The 26069-nt window shown below is 39.8% G+C and overlaps 1 protein-coding gene across 1 annotated transcript in view; it reads right to left on the bottom strand.

The window, feature by feature from the left end:
* Positions 1 to 1291: 1291 nt before the first annotated feature.
* The window catches only part of KNDC1 (kinase non-catalytic C-lobe domain containing 1), a 164597-nt gene continuing 139819 nt past the window's right edge, over positions 1292 to 26069 (bottom strand). The window contains exons 19-31 of the mRNA XM_025213522.1: positions 18029 to 18122; positions 17826 to 17923; positions 17321 to 17532; positions 16058 to 16171; positions 15499 to 15646; positions 15138 to 15317; positions 13514 to 13729; positions 12367 to 12449; positions 11450 to 11600; positions 5931 to 6053; positions 5754 to 5813; positions 4223 to 4380; positions 1292 to 4002 (exon numbers count right to left, since the gene is read on the bottom strand). Of these exons, the coding sequence (XP_025069307.1) occupies positions 3771 to 4002; positions 4223 to 4380; positions 5754 to 5813; positions 5931 to 6053; positions 11450 to 11600; positions 12367 to 12449; positions 13514 to 13729; positions 15138 to 15317; positions 15499 to 15646; positions 16058 to 16171; positions 17321 to 17532; positions 17826 to 17923; positions 18029 to 18122 (1869 nt within the window). The 3' untranslated portion in view covers positions 1292 to 3770. The remainder of the gene's footprint in view (positions 4003 to 4222; positions 4381 to 5753; positions 5814 to 5930; positions 6054 to 11449; positions 11601 to 12366; positions 12450 to 13513; positions 13730 to 15137; positions 15318 to 15498; positions 15647 to 16057; positions 16172 to 17320; positions 17533 to 17825; positions 17924 to 18028; positions 18123 to 26069) is intronic.

Here is a 26069-nt window from a genome sequence, read left to right as displayed (position 1 = left end):
CACCATCATGCTTAATTTCCCCTTTTTTGTAGTGACTGGGGGGGAAGCAACTTGAAATGTAAATATTAGTGCTTAATAAGGCAAAGATAATTTCCCAAAGCCCTGAGATTCTTTTTAAAAGGATGATCATTATTTGAAGTGTTTTTATTAAATCATTATTTGAAGTGTTTTTCTTTATCATTTACAAGAACTTGGTTTATAAATTAATCCTTTCTTGTAAAAGTGAAAATGCGTTAAAACAAAAGCATGTACAGGACTCTAACAATTTTGTACAAATCATTACTATTATTTTTGCAAGTAGAGGGCAAACTCCACCTTATAATCAATTGATGCTTACAATGATTTCAAATGCATGTTCAGCATTGTTTTCCCCCCACAAGCTGTAGAATTTTGTATGTTGTTATACATACAACCCTGGGTAGCTGGGCAGCCCAGGTTGAACTCCACAAGGTTTGGCTTTATTGCTAGTTTGCTATATGAATTACCTACTAACACAGTGAGTATAACTAGAGAGCCTTAGTCACTGAGAGACAGCTGATCAGGCAGCTGGTGGAGGGGAAGTGCATGGGGGTTTGTGTGCCTATCCAAGGTACAACAGAACACCCGAGTCCTTTATAGCTTGCATCCTTTATAACCTGTATTGAATAATTATAGAAACAGACTGGATTCTAATGATCACATGAGAAAACCAATCACCAGTTACCACACAGATACCCATGTGGACATACCCTATTTTCACTACTTTCACTATGTGTACCTATTAGTTATCCTCTTATTGTTCAATAATAATTGGCTCTTGGACTCTTGGGAAGTCCAAGAGCCCCAAGAACTGCAGTCAGTAGTAAGGGCTAACCTATAAAGAATGTCAATTGCAGTCAGCAGCATCCAAACAGAATATTTTATTTCAGAAACACCACATGTCTCTGTTTTGAAAAATGGAAGGAATTTCTGGTTGATGGAAGGTTTTGAAAAAAAAAAAAAGGGTCCTGATCTGATTCAGCATTGGGATAAAGATGTAAGAGTTGCCTGGCTTTATCTGGGGCAACATTCTCAATGGATACAATGGGACTGTTGCCCAAGTAAAGATTTCAGAGCTTATTTGTTAATCAGGTCACTATCAAATTCCACTTTCAGACTTCAACCAGAAAAAACACCCATTCAAATAAGAGTTTACACTTCAGTGGGACTGCATCCAAATAACAGAGCACATTTCTGCCCAATGAGTCTTACAAGTCACTTATGTACTTCTATGTCACAAATAAACAATACAACAGAACAACACGGCTGGCTAGACACAGCTTTATTTAGAAATATGTGCCACATAACATACTGGAAGTGCACATGCAGTAATGCTCCAGGACAAAAGCAGACCTGTTTCCTTCCAAAGAGCGATCATCTACCATTATCAACAACAAATTTTATTTTTGATTTTGGCATTGTATTTAAATACAAAATCTTAAAGATAAATATGTTTGGCAAGAACATACCTTTCCAACTTATAAAAGTACTGCAAGTCATTCTATACAATTTCAAGCAATACAAAAAGTCTAATGCACAGAAACAATACATGAAAATAATTTTAGATGCATGAATAGCATCAATCATTATTACGGGACATGCGGAATATTTAATCAGGAGAGCAGTAGTTAATTTAAATATAGATAAAAGGTTTCAACTGAAATATTGACTAATTAACAAAGATGCAAAGATCATTTCATCTTTCAAAAATATAACTGAACTGCTAACTAAATATGAGAAGATTTTTCAGTAATTTGATTGCCTGGTGGCTGCAAAAAATACATGGGTTAAATTATGTGAAGACCCCAATTTTTTGTGTAGTCTTTCACACTGGTGCAACTTATGTTACTTTAAGGCCTGTTTGTTTTGCTCTGGCAAGACGTGTTCTAAGGAGGATGCAGCTTCAGGATTGAGAAAATAGATTAAGAACTCAAGATAATAAAATAAGTAAATATACATCAGATACTTTTAAGACCTGTCTGACAATAGTAGTATATCTGACATTATTACCTTTCTTTATACTTCAAACTAATCTTTTATACATTGCAGATTTTAGATGGATAACATTAAAACAGCAACTGATTTTTCTTCTTTAGTTGCAATTAATTCGGGATACTAAAAATTATGGCATTTATTAGTAGCAAAATGACCATAAGCAAAACTACACCCAAATTCCTCTCAAAGGAAAAGATTTATGCAAAAAACTCCCTCTTCACAGAGAACTGAGTTCCGTACTTATTAAAACAAGTTGGCTTTATGTCAATACATTATAGTGTGAAGAAGTAACTGAGGTACTTAATGGAAGGAACTAAGGTACCTTGTATTTTACTGAGTTAGAGAGGAACAGAAAAACTTATCACATATTGCCATTACTTATGAAAACAAGGGGGCAGTTTTCCTTTTAAATACTGGACACAAACCACAATTTAACATGTGCACATGCATTTTTTCAGCGAATACAAATTCAACAACAGTCTTAAGTTGAACTAGAAATTAATAGGACAATTTGCAAAATATTACAAGTGTGTATGTTCTGATTTATTAAGCTCTTTATTAAGCTCCAATTACATTTCCAAGCAATCAAATCATACCTTTAATTTTCAACTGGATTTCTTTCCCTTCTCAAATACAGTCCTAACCCTACCAATTTAAGTACTGAGAAATTCATGATTTTTTAGCCATTTTCTTAATGCTAAAATCATCCTCTCTGAAAGCAAAACTCTATCTGTAACTAGTCAGTAAGGTTAACATCTTAGAAGCCTTGCATAAACTGATAGTAGCTTGATATATTTTTCTAGCTATAGCACCACAGTTCATAGCCAGTCATATTGTTTTGTAAGCGCAGTTTCCTCTACAAATATTGTAACACCAAATTTTGGCAGGATACAACTTCAAAATTGATATAATATTATTTTGTATTACAATGCTGTTGAACATTACAAACTAGAAAAGTAACCTCAAAGCAGAAGCCATAATTTCACTCATTCAAACAGACAGATTGTACAGGATGATACTTGTACCAGCTAGAGACAACGCAAGCAAGCTAGCCTTCAAAATTATGCTTTTCGTAAGGCCGTGAAGACAGGAACAGGGCAACACAGTGGTAAAGTATTGATTCAGATTTCAGTTTTGTGCGGGGAAAGTTGGCTCAAGAACATTAAAAAGCAAAACACACACGTGGTGTAGTGTTTGCCTCCTTATCTATTCCATCTGAATGAGGGGATGCCTCATGACTCTGTTCAAGAGTAGCTTTTATATTTGTAAATTAAAACCAAAATAAAAGCAAAACCCAACAAATATGTAAGGATGGCACAGGATCTGTGTCCCTGAAGATTACACTTACTTTGACTGGATACAAATGTTCAGTGCTTATATAAAAATATATTCAGTGATTTATGAAGTAGACTGAATTCTCCAAGCCTAAGACAGTATTGAAAATTGCAATGTTAGCTTATTTACACAATACTTCTTTTCTGTGAACTATTGTTTTCTTGCTAAATACATGGATAAAATAGTCGCCTTATTTCCCCACGCTGCTTAGATCTGGCTCCACCTAGATACAGGATAATCTAATTATCTTGCATTTTATCATTCTCTCATAAAAATATATATCTATTTCAGATCAAGCTAATATTTTAAAACTAAACCTAATTTCTCTTGAGTATTTGCTTGGGAATTGGTCCAGCAGTTGAAGTCCATTTGATCCACAGTTTTGTAGTCTGGAGTTAAACAAGCCCATAAAATGTAAACAACTACTGAAATGTTGCCTTCATTCTGCGCAATGTGTCCTGAATTTTTCGAGAATGTTTGTCAGCTGGTATCTGATGAAAGTTGGCACAGTTGTCAGCTGCTAGTGTAGAAATGTCTGCATCACTGAAATGATCTATTCTTTTTCTGAGGTAAGCCTGGAGTTTGAGATCCGGTGTAAATGTATAGGGATTTTCTTGAAATGCATGAACCTGGCTCGCAACTTTTGCAATATTTCTTGAAAGAACAATAGGGAGAAAAACATTAGATTGTTTTACTGCTGATAATAAAATCTTGAAAAGAAATTCAAAGATACGAGGCAACTTTTCTACAGGATTTCTCTCTCGCTGAACGTCAAAGTGACTGAAATCATCTTAACTGCCAAAAGTGCAATCTTACTAACTCTAGACCATATTTTTTAAAAGGTAGGAATTATGAATATAATTAAAATAATTACCTAAGTTTAGTCCACTTCTGAGATCCATTTGCCATAATGAATCCTCCAGTTTCAAGCTGCTGGACATGCATCGCCAGAACATGAGCTGATGGAATTGTTGGGAGTGTTTTGAATCTCTCTCCTTCCATCAGACACAAGCTGTCACTTTTTAAGAACACCTGGGATCATTTATACTGAGTATTATTATAAGGGCATTCTGTTTAGATATTTAGCAAGATATCTGTGTCGCTTTACTGTAGCTTTTCATAAATAGCAAAGAAAATTAAAAGGAGGAGTGACATTTGGTCAAACTAGTGGCAGCTCAGGTAAGGTGCAGTAAGGAACAAAATTACGTAATTTACAACATTTTCCTAATGGAATTTTTAATAAATGTTTTTATATTTACACCCAAAATGTTGGTATTTTGAATGGAATATACCTTAAAGTCAAATAAATGGATATGTGAAAGTTCATATTACATGATAAAAAATACTGTCAGAGATATCAGGGATTTGATTAGTTGATCAGAGAATATTGTCTCAATTTCAGCTGGAATTAATGGCATGTCTAAATCTCCTAATTCACTCTGAAAACTTTTGCCTTTGTTTTGCTTTCAGTTATTAAAAATATATTTTAATGAAATACTAAGGTGAAGGCTGAAGCAGATTGTTCAAAGCAAAGATCAGACTTATGTCACCTATGTACTCGCATGACCTAGCCTCCACCCCCCTTTGTTCTCTTCCCTTTTCCCTTTTTTCCTTTTTCTCCTTCCCTGTTTCTTTCCCACTTGTTTTCTCCCCTCCCTGTACTGGATGTGGTCGTTTTCGCCCGTAAAGGACAAACAACAAGGTGAAGGTTAAAGTTCACTTGTGACATTCAGTTTCAAGAGGTAGTGTGTGAAGTCTTATGTGAGAAGTCTAAGTAGCCAGCTAGTTACAACAACATAGCTCACATTTTTCAGGGACGAACTCACATTTTTCAGGGACGGTCATCAAGGTCTGCTGGGGCAAACCCCCTAACACTGGGTTTTCCCAGATTTCCTGGGTATGCAACTGTTTCCTGGGTATGAAACTGTTGCAAGTGATGGCTAATAATCGCCTCCAACTCTCTCAAAAATATGCAGTCGTACTAACAATGGATGTAAAGTGCTGATTCATTTGCTAGTTAGACTGAATATCCTGTTTTAGGATAAAAGATGCCTGTAAATGTTGAACATAGTACCCAAATCTTTGCATTTCACTGCCTTGGTTTCAAGGCTATGTTTTGAAATCTTGCATAGTATAAAGCTAAAATTTTAAATTTGTTTTAATTTGGTCTTGCCAGTCAATAAATGTTCTTATATTTCAAGCTGTGTTTTGAAGTGTCAGCTAAAATGGCAGCTTTCTTGCACAGAAGATTTGCTCTCTCGGAATATAAACACAAAACATTTTTTCATATCAAGTATAACCATATTTCAGCTTCAGTCTCATGCAGACCTACACAGGCAGACCTCTGTACCTTCCTCCAAAGTCCAGGAAATTTCACAAATATTTCTTGAGAGACTTATGCTTACCTCAACAGCCTTGAGTTCTTCCATTATTTCAGATATTTTTGAAGGTAAAATTTTCCAAGCCTTAAAAAAATATAAAATGAAATTGGTATCTTTTTAGACTGAAATCTGTAATGAAACACAATTTTGTTTAAATAAAATGGTCGAGGCTAAAAAAGAAGTCCAAAAGTTGTCACTTACTGGTAACTGTCGAACCATTAGATTTTCCAAGCCTACTAAGATTTGCATTGCAGTAGCAAAATTTCTTTGTTCATAGCAAGATTTTGCTATAAGGAGAAATTTTGAGAGTAAATTCATCTGCAACTGGAAAACAAAGATAAAAACTATCACTGTGGAGCCACAGTAAATTTGGGAGCTATCATATTATGCAAATTGAAGGAATAAAGTTAAGTTGGGCACTATTTAAGGAAATAGGCTTAGATTCATGAAGACACAGAAGTGCATAAATCCCACTGAAATCAATGGAGTTAGGTGCTGAAATATCTTTGCAGATCTGGCCCCTCGACCTAAGGCCAGAGTGTAATTCTATTGCAAACCTTTTGATTTCAAAATACTTGTGGGCGTGTCCACACATACAAGCACATGCGCTTACAGCAGCTCAAATAGAAGCAGCACAAATTTGAGCCGGGGCTTTTTGCCTCAGCACACATGCCTGGACATGCACTTTGGTGTGGGGCAAGTTGTGCCACTTGGGGCAAAATAACCCTGTCTGGCTCCTCCCAGATCTGCAGCCAGGGGGAGCTAGAGCCTGGGGCCAGCACCTGTGCTGGCCCCAGCAGTATAAAAACCTGCCCTGGCTACTTGCCCTCAGGAGCTTCTGGGGTAGCCCCTGTGAAAAGGGGATACTAGTTAGCGGGGTGAGCCTTAGCCTACGGTAAGTGAATGGACAGACAGAAGCTTCTGGGGCCCGGCCAAACAGTATCTGGGGACACTTGCCCCTTGTACCAGCTGGAATGCTGCAGCCGCATCCCAAATCCACTTTTTAAAAATAACCCCAAATCCATGTTCTTCCACAATTAGAACAAAAGACCACTCTACATACACACATACACACGCACTTATCTATTTATATAGATAGATACATATACCTACCTATATAGATACCTATACATACCTATACCAATCCCAATATAGATACAGATAGAAGGGGTGGGGGGGGGAGGCGGAAATTGATCAGTCAGGCAATGTTTTATTGATATATTTACAATGTTAAAGCAATCTGGAAGCCTACCACTGTCTTTATCATCATAATAAAATATAATCTAAATATCTGTGTTGATGTGTGTTTTTGGTTGTCTTCTCACACAATGGGCGTGTGATGGGGGGAAGTGGAGTTTGCATGAGGGGGATGGGAAGGGGTGTGGGGAGATGTGGTTGGGTGTGTGGGTGGGTATGGAGGGATGTGGGGCATGTGGTGGGCCAGAAGGGGGTGCTCCAGTGTTGAGCCACCCACCTCACTGCGCCTGATCACCTTCCAGGCTCTGAGTGCCTACCTGGGGGCACCTCAAGTCCAGCCAATCTGCTTCTTGGAACACACCCACAAGCCAGGGGGTAACACCACCACCACCCAGAGTCTGGACTGATCTTGGACCTGCGCCCTCTGGGAAACACAGACCTAGTAGTCCTTGAGGGTACTTGACCCACTGTAAGAACTTGGGGTGCTTCCCTCAGTCTGAAGCACAAATAGTGGTCTCCCTTAGGAACCAAGGGGACCCCAAGGCATAATCTAGATCTTCTCCCAATAAGTCTCACATGCTAGGTACAAAGGAGAACTTTATTGGTTACAAGGAGTAGGTTTGGAATAGGGTACAGGGTAGAGCAATATCAGAGAAATCTCTTAGAGCAAACAGTGGCACGGTAGCCTTTGATTATGCATCTGTGTTACCGCAAGCTATATATCTAGTTAGATCTCAAGTAGCTTACTCACAAGTATCCTCCAGAGGCAGGTGGAGATTTCCTCCAGAGGCAAACAGTTCATTGATCATGAGTTTTGAGAGAGAGAGATAGTTTCCGATGGTACAGCTTCTCAGAGTTTTCATCATGGCTACTGCCCCACCTCCTGGGCAGTTCTTAACTTATATAGAACTTATGACCTCATTTACCTGATCCAATGAAGGCCAGCAACTGTTGGCTGCTGGCCAACCAATTTGAAATGCATTACTGGTTGCCAGGTAGACTGGCAGGGTCTCTAGCCCCCACCTAGTCATGATGACATTGCTTAGAACAATAGGGAGTTTAAGCCCCCACCCAGGTATGTGGGGCCAGTCATGTAGGCAGAGGAAGCAGGTTTCCCTCCTCCCTCAGAAATGTATCCAGCTCAGGATACAACCCAGGGTTACCTGAAGCCAATGAGGCCAGTGGTATCTGCCCTCTACAGTGACCATGGTAACCAAATTGTTAGATAGCAGAGTTTGGGGAGAGACTGAGATGGTATTCTGCCACAGGGGGATGTGGGTCGGTGTGTGGATAGGTGTGGGGGGATTGAAGGGGACTGTGGGTGTGGGGGGCTGCTCAGGAGGGGTGAGCCCCTGTCCCCCACAGGGTGCAGCTGCCCCCCCCCCAGGGCTCCAGCTCATCCCTGCAGGGTCCAAGCCCCCCGCAGGGTCTCAGTCACCCTGCAAGGCCACAGCCACCCCACCTCCCATGCAGGGCCCACAATTCACCCCCTGCAGCAGCAGTGGGAGTGGGGCACTCAGGGCCTGCTGCTGACAGCCCCCGCACTGGTGCGGCGCAGCCCCAAGCTGCTCAGAGCCAGCACCACTTGTGCCGCTTGTTACTGGACTGACCTGGCTTGCCATGGCACCACGCACCCTTCTGCAACCTAGGGGCTGCTTGTGCTGTCACCTCAAGGCCAGTACCACTCATGGGGACAGTGTGTTGCTCCAAGCTGGGTCCTGCCGGCACTGGGGTTGCTCACGCCACCAGGCTGCACTGCTTGCATGGTGGAAGGAGCTGACTTGGAGCAACATGCTGTCCCTGCATGCCAGTTGGATCCTGCCTCCGACAGCAGCGCTGCCAGACCTGCAGTGTGCGGGGGGAGGAGGCGCATGGTGGGACCTGGCCTAGTGTGGCTTGCTAGCGTGGCTTTGGACCGGATCGGGAGGCATGGCTCTTGTTAGCTGCACGGCCCAGGCTGGGTTGTGCTGGGTGCATTTTCCATGAGGCTCAGAAAGCAACGCAAGGGTGAGGAGAAGGGTGAAATCAGTGCTGCCTGCCTGGCTTGCAGCACTATGAAGGGCAGGGAATCAGCTACCACCGACAGCAAGAAGAGAGGGGAGGGGGGACAGGGAGTGGAGCTGGCATCACCAGCTCTCTGAGTCCATGTCTGCTGCCGATTCCCTCTCCTGTCTACAGCTGCCTGCCTGGCTGCAGCTCCACCTCCCTCCCTGCTGGAGCTGCAGCACTGGGGAGAACAGAGGTCTGCCTGCTACTCACTCTTTTGCTGCTCGAGCTGGGCAGGGGAGCATGTGTGGATGGAAGGGGGAGGGGAGGAGTGAAGGAGCTCACTACTCAAAGCCCTGCCAGGCAAGCAGTTATAGACAAGTAAAAGGAATCAGCAGCAGACACACTCAGAGTTGGTGATGCCAATACTGCTCACTGTCCCCTCTCCCCACTCTTCCTGCTGGCTGCAGCAGCAGACTCCCTGCCCTTCACAGTGCTGTGAGCCAGGCAGGCAGTGCTGATCTCACCCTTCCCCTCTCCCTGCAGACAGAGGGGCTGGGCTCAGCTACATGGAAAAGAGCAGGCGGGGGAAGCTCCCACACGTGCACACCCAACCCACCCACACCCAGTGCACTAGCAGCTCTGTTCAGCATGTACAAAGTCGGTTGCTACGTGGCACTGCGAGACCCGGGCCAGCTCTGTTCAGCATGTATAAAGCCCAGTCTTGTAGCACTGTGCTGCTGCTAGCTGTGGCTGCAGCTGGGGCACAGCAATGCTGCCTGATGCTGCCGGCACTGCGGGGAGCAGGCATGTGGTGGCCCCTGCTTGAACCCCTCCACAAACCCACCCACAGACCGTACATCCCCCCCCGCCACTCCCCATGCCCCCAATATTGCCCCTACTAGTCCCCATGGCCACCCACACCCATATACCCCCCCATTCCTACTTACCTGTGACAGCTCCCGGGTCCTGATCCTTGCTGTGCTTCTGCTTGCCCCAGCACAGTAAGGGTTCATGCCCTGTGTACTGGGGCAGCAGGAGCACCATAGAGACACTCTGGCCAGAAACCAGAGTATCTCTCTTGAAGGACTGACTCCTGGGTTGCCTTGGGACACTGTCCAGCACTGTGTCCTGCCCCGCTTTTTTCACCAGGGGTATTTTTTGACCCCTGGATATCCAGGAGTCTAATTTTGCCCCCATGCCGCAAATTTGCAGCACGGGGAACATTTTCTTGTTCTTGCACGTGCCTCTTACAACATCTCAAAGGGGTTTGAGATGCTGCAAGAGGCACATGTGCACTCATTTGGATGTACCCTGTGTGTCCATTCTAAAGAAGTAAATGGAGGTACGGCTGGGAGCAAGTAAAGAGCTCAATAGAAATTAATCATTACAATACAATACTACTGTTTAGATAAGCAAAGTTGGCAGTAAAAATCACCCACTTTTTGTTTGCCAATTAATGTATGTATATGTATGCATGTGAGGTTTTACAGATCCCTAAGAAGTGCCACAGACAAATAGGAACAATCCAACAGCAAGTGTCATAAGAAACTTCCAGTTTGGAGGTTTGGTGACAGACCAAAATCACTCTTCTCTTAAGTTTAAGTTTTATATCAAAACTCCATGACAAAGTTGTTATAGTAGAGTTTTCTATATATAAATATTCTGCTTCAACATAGAAAATAAAATAAGGTAATTACCAGGGATCTGGGTTTTCTATTTGCCATGAAAAAACCCAGATTTTGTCAGAGAGAGAGGGGTGGGGGGGTGGGGGTGGGGCTCATTTTAATCATGGAAAAACATGGTTTGGGGTTTTTTTTAAAAAATCAGAGAATTTTAGGGTTTTTTTAAATCAGAGAGTTTGTGATTTTAAAACAGAATACCAGGCTCCCTGGTAATTACTCACCGGTATTGCTATTTTATGAAGATACACATATTAATGGGCATGTATAACTTCCTAACTCAACATTCAGAGATAATTGATTGAGAAGGGCAGACTTTTCACTGGTGGTCATTTCATAACAATCAACTGATAGCACAGAGTAAGAATGTAGTGAATGGTATTTTCTGGAATACCTTCCACATATTACAGCTAGGGATTTGGTTATTAGTGAAAAATAATGCCTTAAATGATTGTCACCCATGGAGTGTAAATCTCCAGGGAGATCTCTAACCAATAGAAACATGTTTCAATTTATGGTAACCACATATATAGTTTCATCTGCATGAAACTCCTCCAACCTGCCTTTCAAGATACTAGTCAGGAAGTCCTTCAATGGTGAAACCAACCAACCAACATATAAACTCCCATCAGTAGAAGAAATCAGACACATTTTTCATGGAAATAGACCTCTTATATTCTGTTAAATGTTCAACCCCATCAGCAGATTAGATCAAGATCAGTACAAACAACTTTACCAGCTCACAGGCACATTTCAAAATCATTTAAGGTAAAATCTAGTATTGTTACATAGAGAAAAAAGTAAACAACAACAAATGCCTGACTACTTCCTAATTTGATGAGGGAGATAACAAACCTTGGAAGTATGACAGGTTACAATTTCAGCAGCAACCCAGGTGCTGATATTGTCTGAATTTCTTAGAAGCTGTAAGAGGTACTTGTCTTGAATGCAATTTGCCAGAAAGAGATTATAAATGTTATGTGAAACTGACTCAGTGGAAACAACTCTGTGAAGAAAAAACACATGGGAAACATAGACATTGTGTACAAAGCTTTTAAGGAAAGAAAGGAAATGTGTGTGTGCACATTAACCATTTAAAATATTAGTATTAACAAAAGGGTTAACTACAGTCTTGATTAAAGCATTTTAACAACCATGTGTATGTTGGGAAGTTATTTTTGTTTTCTTTATATAGACTTCAAGTATGAGACCAAACATACTATATACATATTTACATACAAAAGACTACGTTTACGGTGCTACTGTTCATCTCCATGAAGACACTATGAATGGGCAAAAATGATAACTTTTAGAAAGTGGGCAAAAATGATGACTATTGGAGCTGGGCAAGTAATAGAAAAATTATAAATCACTTTCCTTTAAGAATTTCAATACAATTACTATATCCTTTCAGATATTTATAATTTTTGTCCATCACAAAATAGGCAACTACTAAAATATTTTATATCCACAGGAAAATAAATTATGAAGGAGGTTACTTGAAAAACTTCACAGTAAAAAAAAAGGTTTCAGGTAAAATATTGTCTTGTCCTATTCTGGGTTTCAAAACTGTCACCTTGAAAATGTAACCCAAAGTAGATTTTTTGGTCCTCATTTTACAAGTCATCTTAAGGATGGAGTTCAATGTAGACAGAAAATTCATGGTGGGAAGTTATAAAAGTACCAAAGAGACTTAATTTTTCTATTTCTATAAAGTTAATCTAAACCCCAAAACTGGTCAGTGTAGAGGGGGAATAGGAAAAGAAACTTACTTCTGTACAGAGACACATTTGTCTTTTACACCAAGTGCTCTTGAATTCAGAAAATGCACAGGATGACATTTGTGGAACATTTCCTAAACAGACAAAACATTTAAAATAAACAACCATAGTGATTATTACTGTATTTACTCAAATCTAAGATGACCCTGAATTTAAGACGACCCTCCCAATAATTAGATTCTATACTTGGAAAATTTGTTCTAATTTTCCACATAAAGAAACTACTTACTGGAGAGACATCTTTACTTCATCCCTCCCACTGCTGCTGAGAGGCAGGTTGTATGGAGAGGTAAAGCAGTTCACCTCCTACTTGTGCCTGCATCCTGCCTGCCCCCAGTTACAGCCTTGGGCCCCGTCTTCCCCCTCCACTTCTGCCCCCCCGCCCCTCCCCCAGCCTTTACTTCCCCCACTCTTCCAAAGCCTCTGCTCCCTCCAGCCTCTGCCCTGAATCCCCTTACCCTTGCTCTGAGCCAGCAGGCCCCTCCTCCATTCTAGCATAAAGCACTAAGCATAGCCCCAGCCCCAGCCCCACTGTGCACTGAGAATGCTGGCATGGAGCACAGACTGCGTGGGGTTGCTGGGGGGGGGGGGGGGGGGGCAGGAGAAGGAGATGGAGGAAAGTGGCTTCAGGGGCAACATGGCAGCATGCAGAGATGGCAGGCGGGATGGGGAAGACAGGGAGCAGCTGCGGCTATGACTCCAACTCTGGGTAGGGGTTAAAGCCTGAGTCACAGCAGCTACCTGCCCCTCACCCAGTTTACCTTCTTAGTCCAAAAATCCCTCATCTTAGAATCAAGTAAATACAGTTGCTCTTGCAGTTTCTTCTAGAGTTTTTTTTTTTTTTTTTTTTTTTTTAAGTATTTTTTCTTTTTCCCCTCTGTTCTCTCTTCCTCCTTCCTCAAAATTTTCAAGTGGAACTATCACCTACAAGTGGATCTAAATTAGGGTCAGATATCAGTGACTCTAGACTTGGAATGATAAGTGAATGGGGGAGAAAACTGGGTAATTTTAATCTATGGATATTGTGAACCACTGTACACACAGTAAGCTACATATGAGGGTCCGGTGTGAGAAGGCAGTTCCCCATTAAGGATTAATATTAATTTGTTTTCACTCAGAAGAATTCAGCCTTTTTTACCTGTTGCAACAATGTCAGTTGACAGCAAAGCTGTTGTGCACTATATTCTGCTAAGAGATACAGTCCTCTGTCATAAGTTTTTGCATAGGTACTTGAGAATTCTTCTGTAAAACTGTTATAGCATGGCTTTGGTAAGGCAGATGATATAGTGTATGGTCTCTCTCTCTGATGACGTACAACAGGCCCATTTCCTTTGGAGAGTTTCCAGTTAAAGCTCTGTAAGAGAAAGTCCTTTGCATCAGCCAGAGTATATATAGCTATATTTTCTGGTATAGAGGGCATGGTTTCCATTTCCCTCTGCCCTCCTCTCCCCCCTTCAAAATAGGTGGTCTGAATTTAAAACTTCATTTTAGGCACTAACGGTGCATAACAAAACAAACAAAAAATACCATTCCAAGAAAATAACTATAATAAGAGTTAACCAAAATTCTGTCAAATTTAAGTGACAATTTAAAAGCAATGTCATACTTTTACAGTGGTGAGCCTATTAAACATGAGAAAATACAATATGTCTCTTCGCAATAGAACAAAATATGTTCTGCACAGACCCATAAGCTTTTGTAACTGGCGTTACACTGTTAAAGAACAGTGTTTGTGTAGATTAGATGACTCTCTGTCTCTAAGTAGTTTATAAGATAAAAACTGAGGTTTTTTTCACTTTAAAGAAGATGCAGTATCTACATTTCCTCTAGAAATTTTGTATCCTCCCTATTTCAACATAAGGAATGTTCTTACTAGGGCTTGCTTCTTTGTTCAGAATATACACAGAAGGGGAGAGGAAAGGCCACTTGATTCGTTTTCAATAATGCATTACCATTATTTATTTCCTATACTGATAGTTCCTGGATTATGTTTTTACTATCATGTCAAAATGAACGAAATCAGGATGGTGTCAGGGTAAGCATCACCAAGGGCCTTCATTGAAACAGACCCACTTACAATTTTGAATATTCATACCTAGTATATCTCCCCTACTTTCAAACTGTCTCCCCATCTTCACCTCTCAACTTTCCTTCCATGTCACTGCCAAAAATCAACTTTCTCCTTCCCAAATTTTTGCAACCTTGCCTTCATCCTAAAACCTACACTTAGTTCTCTTTCACATATGCATTCTTGCCATTTGTTTTTCTCCAACAGTTATGAGACAACATACAAAAGAACCAGGAGTAAAACAAATTCCTACCCCTCCCACACACATTTTTGCACACTTATGGAAAATCACTACTGCTTTGCCATATAAAGGCCCATTGAAAGCTAAAAACAAGCTCAATAGCTACTGAGCATTTAAGTATCTTCTTAAATTCACAAATTCTGCAAAGCATTTAATTACTTAAATTTCAGTCACTGGGCATGTCTACATGAGACATTTACTGTGGAGCTAACTAATTAGGTCTGCAGTAAAGTCTCAGTGTCTACATGTGCAGTGCTATAGGACAAAGTAAACTAATTAACTATGCCATAGGTTAGTACTTGCAAACACAAGTATTATTCTATGATGGAGCAAACCACATATCATTTTTAGCTGAATTGGGATTTAAAGTGATAAATTAGATATTCCTTTATTTTTGCAAGAAAATTGTACAAAAGAGAGACGGCTAGAACACAGGTTAAAGAAACCACATGCCTTCCTGGAGACATCTTCTGAGAGCTTTTTGCACAATGAATGTAAAGATTTTCTATCATCATCTTCCTCCCCTTTACATTTGTCCATGTTGTAGCAGCTGAAAGCATTTCCATGTTTCTTGCCAGTCGCATCTTCAAGCAAAGACAACAAGCATTCACCATAGCTATTTAATGGGGTAATCTAAGGGGAAAACAGGTTTTTAATAGGAAAATATATAGAATATACAGAAAGTACAGAATATCTATATTCATCATCTATTTTTGTAAGAAAAATGAAGTCTGATCTATCACAGTCACATACATAAACATATCTTTTAGGCATGAATTTTTTATTTAACCATTTTATCAAAATAATGAATTACCTTGGAAGTAATAAAATCTTTTAATTTACACAGAAGATTAGTATTTGTTGCAAAGTCTATCCTGTAACAGTCTGCAATCCATGCCTGCAGGATGTAGCAACTGCGGTTATATATTTTGGTAAGTGGAGAGGACGGATCCAGGTTTGCACTGGAAATAAGAGAAGGACAGTCACTGCAATGAACTTTCCATTTTGCTCCAACGAATGTTACAAGAGAAGCACAGATTTTATTTGGTGTTGACTGTTATGTATAAAACATCTTTACCTCTCCCTATTGTTCTAGAGCTCCAAGGTGACTAACTTTCATTTATACAGATGGCCCAATGTGAACTACTCATTGAAGTAAAATGCTCCGGGAACTCAATAGTTCAGAGTAGAGCATAAAGACCGTCTACTGTCAAGTACAGCACTTACTCTATTTCAGTGTGTTCCATTCATAGTTATAAAAAAGCCACTTAATTGAACTTAATTAGGTGCTTCTTTTTCAAAATAGTTAAGCTAACATTGGAGGAAAAATGCTATAGGGCACTGATAGTTTAGTTCATGTAAAGTTACTGTACCTGGATAAAGTGCTGCTGATTCTATCAAGAAGAAACTGCAAAAATTCTTCTTGTGTGCAGAAATAACGAAATGTGTAGAGGAATTGCTGTACATAACCTTCTAAAATTGCATTTCTATGGAGTACAAGAAAAAAACTTAAGCAAGAATATAGTATTTCTTGTAGTAGAGCATAGCAACAAAATTTACAACTGGAATGTGGAATTCCCAAGATCAGCAAGAAATTCTGAAATTGAAAAGTTTCTTTTGTTCCAATTTGTAACAAAAACTAATATATGAATGCTTTGGAGAGGTAGAAAGGAAACATATCTATCTATGCATCCCACCTAGTCAAATCCATCTGGCACTGGAGACCTTGTACCCACCAAGCAAGGACAAAATTCACTGGCTAAGCTGTCATTGTTTGGCAAAAGCTTCTAACAAAATGTGAAAGTCAAGTTTTGTTTCCTGGTATTGTAAGAATCTTTTAGGGGAAATGTCTTCATCATATTTAGTTTTCCAGAAGTAAAAAAACCCAGAACTTTAGCTCCTCCCTCTGACAGTGCAAAGGAGCTAGAAAGCTGACTTATACAGCACTTGGGGATGTCTTTAATGCTGGGGAAGTCCTTGTGCGACAGATCTAGAGCAATTTTTCTCAACCCTCCCAACTTGGAGCACAAAGTAGAGATTACTGAGTTTCCACAGCACTTCAGGGTTGTTGATGCTGGAATAACTTAGAACCTTGTCCTCAAACAAGGTTTAAATGCTACTTTATCCCAATCACAAACCTGTAGTGAACATATTTCAGCTAGACCCAGGGTTTAGGTTCATCCTCTTTAAACCCTCCTTCCCCCCCCAAAAAAAACCCCTGTCTAGTTCTCTATTCAAACCTCCTCCAGCAACAGAGACTCTTAAAAAATGCAGATCACATAGTATGTGATTACACCAGTATGCTGTTACAAATAGAAAGCTGTTACCCTTTGGAAATGATCAGACAGAGCTGGGCAAGTAAACTGCATGCTAGATATAAAATACAGGGTGGGCTTTTTTGAAGTAGTAATTTTATTTTAGCATGCATCTTCAGGCTTGTCCAATTCCAAATTGCATGGCCTATTTCTAATTGAACTGTCATTTGCAATCTGTATATGGAGGACTGCAACAAGGGATACATAGCAATAATAAAATTCTAACAGGTAAAAGGGTACATAATACAAGTCAACTTATTGTAGAAAGTCTGCACTATATTTTCTTTCTGGCAAATTAGGGACTTGTAGACTGCACTCTACCTGGAGTATAGATATGCCATTAACCCAAGAGGTGTCCCAGCTTGTAGAATTCTTGATTGGTTTTGATTATTATATTGGTTTTTCTGCATATTGTAGAAAATAAGCAAGGACTCCTCATTCAAAGGGGTCACATCCATCATTTCAGTTCTCCTGATATTAATTACTGTAGTAAGGTCACATGATTCCATTCCCCATTGCTCTGCACACATAATCTGCACATGAAGACAAGTCAAAACAATACAAATGAAACTACAGAAAATGACAAAAACCATAAGAAAATAAACTCAATTCAAAATAAAAGCACAATCATGTTTAATGCCATTTATTTTTAACAATACTCATTGAAGATTACTTTAATTTCTATTATTCCTATAAATTCTACATGAAGTTCTGGCAGTTGCAAAAACTCTTAAATTTCATACACTGATTTGGATATCCAGTCATACTATTATAATCGCTTTTGTAACAATCAAAGCAAAATAACGTGAAATCAAATCTGACTTACCTGTAGGTATTTCTTCACTGTTTCAAGAAACTGAACCTTTGATTTCATTTCCTGTAGTTCTCCCTTCAGTTTGAGCAATTTTGTTTTAATTTCTGAATCTAAAGACATAAAATAAATTTGGCACATAAACACAATTTTGATCATCTCACAAAACTGTGTAGAGCCATCTGATCCATTTACAGGCATGCTAGACATAATCTTACCTTTGTTTCTCCTCTCTTTCTGCAAAAGCTTCTGGTAGAATTGTATAGTCTTCCTATAATTTTTGGTCTCAATCATTAGTAGCTGTTCAAGTTCCTATAAAAATAGTAGAAGATTCTGATCTGAATGGTAACCTGCACTACTGGACAATTTTGATAAGCAACTTTGTTATATTAAAAAGTTTTTTGTGCAAAACAACCAACAGGTAAGAAATGGAAATGAATCAAGAAAAATAGGTTGGTTCAAAGAGGACATGACATTTAGTTTCACTGTACTTCTATGTAAAAGAAATACAATAAAATAAGAAGCATACATTGAATATTACTTAAAATCAGTTGGCTAACATCAAGGTTGGGATGAGGAGGACCAAAGCTTACTGAGGTCATTAAAAATTGAGTCTGTTTATATAAGTCTGCATTTTGTTCAAGACCTTTTTTAAAAAAAAATGTTATGGTTCCATCTATCGATAAGTAATGTGTACCAGTTAAATTTAAGGCAACTGTCTTGACTTAGTACCAGTCAAGTGTCTAAAGGCTTTTGATCTGAAACTGAAATTCGGTTTGTAGTTCATTTAAACCAGTCCATATCACATATGGTCATACGGTATGCTACAATAGTCTGCAATTTGAAACATTTATAACAACATGTATCAACATTTTTTCCAAAGAAAATTATAACAATGCGTTCCTCCTTGTGCACAAAAACCACACATCCTATTCTATAATTTATACCCCAGTTTAACACCTACTGGTTAAAGGAAGTCAGTGAATGTAAATCAAACAAGGATAAATGGCACCCTGAATAAAGCGAAAAATGTATTTTTGATCTGCATTTCCATGAGCCTGAAGTGCCTATTTTCAGCATAACTGAAGAAAACGTTGGAGGGACACCTTATTCCCCTCCCCACCCCCCAAACAATTTATGCAAATCTGATAGTACCTTCGCAATGAGGAACATGAGCCAGAGCTTACAGCCATATCATTTTGTCATGTGAGGATGCTTCCTGGAGTGGGGTCTCTAATTTGAAGGGAGCATGGCTCAACCCTTCATGAGCTCCACCTTCCTTACCTAAGGCCATTATGAGCTGTCATAACCAATAGCAACTGTGAGCCTAAAATCAGTTACCCCAAATGCCCCGCTGAGTTAGGACGAAGGCAAGCGCAAAGGTGACTTTCCATGCCTTGAGAATTGCATAAGACTTATCTTTGGCCAGCCAATATGAGATGCACATGCAGGACAAGTGCATTTGTGTTGAATGTAAACTGTAAAAGTAATCCTCAATCAGTCCCCCATTAAAGTAAATAAAAAGGCTTCTCGACTTCACCACAACATAGATCTGAATCCAAAACTCATTATGGGCAAAAATATATTTTTCGCTTGGAATCAATGGGCTTTGGATCAGGTTCATATTTTGGCAACAAGCAAGACACTGGAAATCAATACTGATTAAACAGAAGACATTAATCATATCTCCTGGAATCTATCAAACACACCTAATTACATATTATGTTTTCTTCACTGAAGTCTGAGACTTCTTAAGGCTATTATTTTGAAGATTTCTGATTAAGTGATATTTAGGACTGATCTATATTGCCTTAGTGCCATGCCCAGGACTGTACAAGATGTATGCCCCACGTGCTCTTTTTCCCTCAGCATGTACTAAATCCCCAAAATTAGGCTGTGTGGACAGCTAAGAGCACCTCTGATTGGGTAGTGTTGTTCTCAGGGACACTTACTGGAAGGTTCACAGCTGCTCTAAGGTGGTTATGCTGCCTTGTTTCTGTGATTTAGTGTGTGCTGCATGGAGGAAAGTAGGTGGGGCATGCTTCACAGCAATGTTTAGGGAGGGCATGGGCATGCCCTAAGATACAGCTGTCCAACTGGGAGCCAGTGGACTGCATGCTGTCCAAGGGAGGTTAATTTGCAACTCCCCAAGTTCCCACTCAGCGTCCATTACCCCTATCACTTCTAATTCTTGCTTCTGCCTAATGGGATGCTGGTGTGGCCTGTGTAGTGTGTGGTTTCCACTGGTGCAGCCCATAGAGCATGTGGCCCCTAGCTGTTTAAAAGCTGGACAGTGCTGCCATAAGATATGATAGCACTAAATCTGCTTTTCTAGGACCATGAGTTTGAATTTAAGTACATCATATCATTCTGAATCAAAACAAATGGTTTTGAAGTCAATACATGCCTCAGTACAGCACTATTAAGTGGCTGATCTCTCCTAATACAGCAATATGTGCTGCAGGAAAAGAATTTTAGTTTAACACGGAGGACTTAAACTATTGAAATTTTACTTGTATTGTCAGGAAACAGCTACAAGGCTATCTGAAATCTTTCAAACTACCAAAAAAATAATGAAATACTAGAAAACATGTTTTAATGAGATAAGCAATACTAAACAAGAGTTATACATTCCAAATTGTTTTGTAAAGGAATAAAAATACTTCATTTTATTTTAATTAATGCTTATACAAGGATAAATATATATTCATTTTTCTTCCAGTATAAACATATTTGGGTCTTTGTCTAGTATTTGAATACATTTTTTAAAAAGTACAAGAATTAGGAATTGTGTTAGCCTTCATTTTGCTGTTTAAAGAAAAGCACAGGCATTACTAGACGTTATATTCTGCACTTTAGTTAAAAAAAAAAATCTTAATATCAGTTACAAGTATACTTCAAGTGTATTTCCCAAAGCACTGCTGTACTTATTGTGCTAAACAAGTCACTGAATCAGAAGGAAGCATGAGAACATTAAGCATATTGCGCCTTTTATTATTTAAAATAAGTTAAAATGTGAAGATGTACTTTAAGGATCAAATTGGGAGCAACAGAAACAATAGGCTAGAGACAAAAAGAGTAATTGAAATCTGATATATAAAACTAAAGCAAGCCAAAAAGAATTACAAAAGGATGTGCACAGAGACCTTCATTATGAAATAAGGATGTTAGTACATGGAATGTGTTGTGACTTTTCAAACTAGTAACTTTGGCACTTGGGTCCTATGCTAATGATTAGCGACCCACTTATATGAAGTAGAAAGCATTTTAAATAGGACGAGTTCACTAAAAGCAGCAGATAACTCCCAAGGGCAAAGGGAAGGATCAGCAAACACAGAGCTCAGAGCTAATATATCAGACAGATGATTGGTAAATAGGTTATCTTTTAATGGGAAAGATTTATTAGAAGTTAAACAGAGTTTGAGCAAAAAACTGTCACTGAGGGGTATGTTTCTGACAAGTGCACAAAAGGTTTAGCCACACAGCTCATTAGCATTAATGAGAGTCGCACAACTAAATCCCTGTGCAGTTTAGCTGAAGATTTATAACTACATATTCAACAGAGTGGTGAAGGAACAGGAAAATTACTATCTAGATTATGAATTGGAAAATTAACTGATTTAAAAAAAGAAGTCTCAAAGTAAAAGAAAGTTGATTTGGAGGATGTAGATAATTTAAGAAGCCACCTGATTTCCATGGCTAAGTACAGATAGTCAAAAAGCCTGAGGATGGATTGATTCAATCTTTGCAGATTTCTCTAAACTGCTTAGATTGAACCAATAAGCAAGTGAACTGATGTTCACTTTTCAAACTGGAAAGGCAGCCAGACCCTTGCAGTGGTCCATACCAGTAGCCGGGGGGCTTCCAGCCTGCTGGCCACTGCAGAGAGCCTGGGAGGCTGCCATGCACTTTCCTCAGCCTCTGGCTGGCTGAGAAACAGGCAGTGGGAAGCACCTCCCACTGAACACCTAAACCAGGAACTCTCTAGTATAGGGGGGGAATATGGGAGGGGGAAGCCCCCAGTGGGGATTTTCTCCCTCTTCCCCCACACCCAGGAGCTGGGCAAGCCCCCAGCCCCACCCCCAGGCAGGCTGAGGACAGGCATGGGGGGGGAACCCCCACACTGGACCACCAGCCAGGGTCTCCCTGGTGTGTCAGGAAGGGGGAATCCTTAGCAGGTTGTTTCCTCCTCTTCTCCCGCTCACCCAAAGCCAGGTCCTCTAGCCATGCCCCGTCCCTGGCTGGAGTGGGAGGGGGTAGCCCGCCCCCCTGCCCAGCTCCAGACCCCCAGCTGGGCTGTGCCTTGGTGGGGGGGGAGGGGGCTGGCTGCAGTGGGGGCTTTACTCCCCTTGCTGGAGTCAGGAGCCAGGCTGATCCCTCCAGCTGATGGGGGGCAGGAAGGGGGTGGGGAAATCAGCCTGACTCCTGGCTGTCGGGGAATGAAAAAGCCCCTGCTGACAGTTGGGGGTGGGGCCAGCCTTGCTCCACTGAAGCAGAGAGCAGATTCCGGGGCTGCACAGCATCCTGGGATGCTGGAGGACTGTGAGTTAACTTGAATTGGGAGGGAATCTCGGACAGAAGTTCCATAAACTGGTTTGACCTAAATCAGTTAAGTCTGATACTATACCCATTTAGGTTTACCTTAAACTAGTTTGCACCATTTTGAAAGCAGCTTAAGTGCACTGAACTTCTGTTCTGTTACAGGTTGAAACCAGTTCCTGATCACTTGCACACAAACCAGTTTAACTTCTGTCCCTAGCCCACCAAAGTAGCAATGGGTTCAAAATACATACGAATAAGATAAAGAATACAGTGGCTGTGCTGAGTCTTCCATTTTAGTTGCACTATTATATTTAGTCAGATTAAGTATAGTTATAAAACTGATACGCCACATGCCTCCAGTTCTTATCTGAAGTAGTCATGTTTCTATTTATTTTTCACTATTATACAATATCCTTAACCTAGTATGTAGAAATAAATGCTAATTTGCTCCTACAACAATCTTCTATGTAGTTAAAAGCGAAATTGTATTTTAGCTGTTGAAGATTATCAAAATTTGGTTTATCTGAGATATTTCAAATGGGTAACTGTTTTCAACAAAACAATATTCTGGTATTATGATAGATTAGTACATACTAAATCTTAAACAAACAGCCCTATTTTCTTGCATATAACGCACCCCGGACTATAATATACAGCTGGTTTTTGAAAGGCAGAATGGTTGCCTATTTTACTTTTGGTTTCATCCAGGAAGCTCCAGCAGTTAGTTTTAGAGAAAAGATGTATGTGAGAAAACACAGTATTTGTACTAGGGAGTAACAGACTATTTGCCTTAGAGAGGACTCTGTTTCTTCAGAAATTAGTTACTTTCACAACACATGAGCCTATACATCACATCTGCATATGTGAATTAGGAAGTGTTTGATCTGTATTCTACTGTAACATGTAGAGATTCCTGTGGGTTAATTAAATGTGTGCTTAAATACTGCACAATTAAATGTGAATTCACTACAGAAAACCAATCAGACTTGGTAAAATATGTAAATATAACAACGAAAATTTGGGACTACACCTAAAAATCAGCAGCCCTACTTACTGAGCTAGCTGGATTTTCCTTACTGAACCATCTCACAAAGATTTTGGTCTTTTGGCTTAAGGGGGAGGGAAGTGGGCACTGGATGGCCAGTCTCTCACCATTGGATTTTATAGTGGAGATGGCTGCTAGGTAAAGACTGCCTTTTCCTCTATTCATATAGCATCTCTTGGAGTGAGTTTTCACTTAATTTTGGATTTGGTATTTTTAGGGCAAAACTTTGGAGGTGTTTTTTTTTTTTTTTTCCCCTGAAAGAGCCCATTTAATTGAAGCAATTTGTTTATTTTTGTCAAATTTGAATAGTTTCACCCAATTTTTTTTAAAACAAAGTCTAAACATTTCCTTCTGACATTTCAAAATGAACTGTTCCAATTCTGGTTTCAAAGCAGTTGTTCAATAAAAGGCAAAATGTCCATAACCAATAAGCAACATTTCATACTGGACAGAACATTCTGCATATTAGATACAAAACAAAACTTGCTTTGTTTTCATCAGTCTGTCAGGCTCCATCTACATATTACAGGTTATTTGGAGACTAGCTACAAATGCAAAGTAATCACACAATAAAAAGTTCCAACCAACTATAAAGTTAGACCTCTAAAATGTGTACTAACTTTACAGCTGGTTGCTACTGAGCTTTAATTTGTACATGTAGCACTGTCTCCCCTGTGGCTGGGAGCCCTATTAGTTGATGGTGCTTAGGGATTACAGGAGCTGTGCTCCCTAGGGTCCAGAGGTTGCCTGCATGCCTGAGACCCGACAAATATGGTTGCCATGATCCCTAAGGCTCTGGGGCATGGGAAACCCCTGGGGCTGGAGCACTGAGGTGATCCTCTGGGCCCAGGTGTTTCCCACACTGGGTAGTGGGGATGTGGGGAGAAAAATCAAATCAATCTATCACCCTGCAGCAATCCTCCAACCCTAAGGGTTTTCCTGCACTGCTGGAGTAGGTGGAAAATTTCCCCTGCAGTGTTAAATGTGATGGGATCTATTGCACGATCCCACAACTGTGTCTCCTGCAATGCATGTGGCATGGCTGAAGGCATGATTTTGTGAGTCATGCATTAGTTCCCATTGTGCCTTTAGGTTTATGGGTAGAGGGGGCCTCAGTCAGCTTTCCATAATGTCCAAGGTCGTAGGACACCAACGTAACAGCACAGATAAGACCCCTTTCTATCACTGATGATCATTGACCAAGTGAAGAAATTTATTTTGGTCTTTTCCTGTCCGCTCAGTACAAGGATTTTCCTTGGTTGGCATCTTTTTCTCTTTTCATTTATTTTTTCTTGAAGCACTGTTTTAGCCTAACTATAACTGTTCCGTTGCAGCCAAATCAAATAATCTTCTTCTTCTTCTTCTTAGTAGCATCAAGGGGACTTTCACAGGATCATAGGAAACATATCAAAGTAAGGCTGGAATGAACTGCATGAGATCAGCTAAGCCAGCTTGTTGCTCAAGGTAAGGCCACCCCTGACATCAACACTAAACTTAAGGTTTTTCCTTAAGGTGCTTCATATTAAGGCAGAACTAATAGTCTTGTTATAGACTGACTTGATGGTATTAATAATCCCTGGACTGATATTATACTTTGTCCTAATTAACCATGGGGTCATGCCAAAAATGATGAAAAGCTTATTTGAATTTAAGTTTGGATGCAGCTCAATTTGGTGTTCAATATATTTTTCATACAGGTATTCTCAAAGTATCAATCTGCTCAGGTCTTTTTCTGAAACCTGCTCTTCTGCAAGTATATTTTTGCTCCATGATTTCAACCGACTCAAGATTGGTAGCAATATCTTGCTTGAGTAACTGATCTAGTTTATAGTTGTACAATTACTACATTCTCTCAAGTTTCCTTTATTCAGAATAGATATTGCCTTGGATTTTGCTCACTGCTCTAGTCTGCAATATGATGTTATAGATCTTACTAAGAATGTCAATCATGATTTCTCCTCTCTGCAGCCTTTTCCTGTTTTAGAGATGATTTCTACCTCAGTTTCAGCCCTAAGGATTTGTTTTGGTGAGAACAACATCATCATCATTTTACACTGAGGTTCATTCCAGCCCTACTTCTCTAATACTATGTGACCTAGAACTTATTTTTCCTTCAATTTTTTTAAAGCTCTATTCATTAATACATTAAAAAAATTCCCAGTTATTAGAGGACAAATCATACTATTCCACTACATACACTTATTTTCTAAGCAATACACACCAGCTTTATCTTTTGCCAATGCTTAAGTTAAATATCTAGGTTACAGGTAGTCATCTGATATACAAATAGGTTTTTTTTTACTGAAACACCAAAACAAAAAGATGCTGCAGGGAAAGCAAACATAAGGAACCTTACAACTGACTTTGCTTTACTGAAAACTAATAGCAAAATTTCACAATGGCTACAGTGGGAGATGGATTGGAATCCCTGTCAATCACTGGTACATAAATTAAAATCATCCTATGTATTTCCATAATTTATTTTTTTACATAACCTTTTATTAAATAGACAGGAAAGGAGAAAGAAAAAAAGGAAGATGTAGGTGTTGAATTTATGCATTTATAATGAGTTGATTCTAACTAAGTACCACACCCCCTGGACTATTAATAGAGTTCATAAAATCGTGGAAGTCTAGTTTCTTAATTTCTGTCTATATTTTAAATATATATTA

Source organism: Alligator sinensis, unplaced genomic scaffold, assembly GCF_000455745.1.
Source record: "Alligator sinensis unplaced genomic scaffold, ASM45574v1 scaffold151_1, whole genome shotgun sequence".
Taxonomy (NCBI): domain Eukaryota; kingdom Metazoa; phylum Chordata; order Crocodylia; family Alligatoridae; genus Alligator; species Alligator sinensis.
The sequence above is the reverse complement of the archived record's forward strand: the minus strand, read 5'-3'. Positions and strand labels throughout refer to the sequence as shown.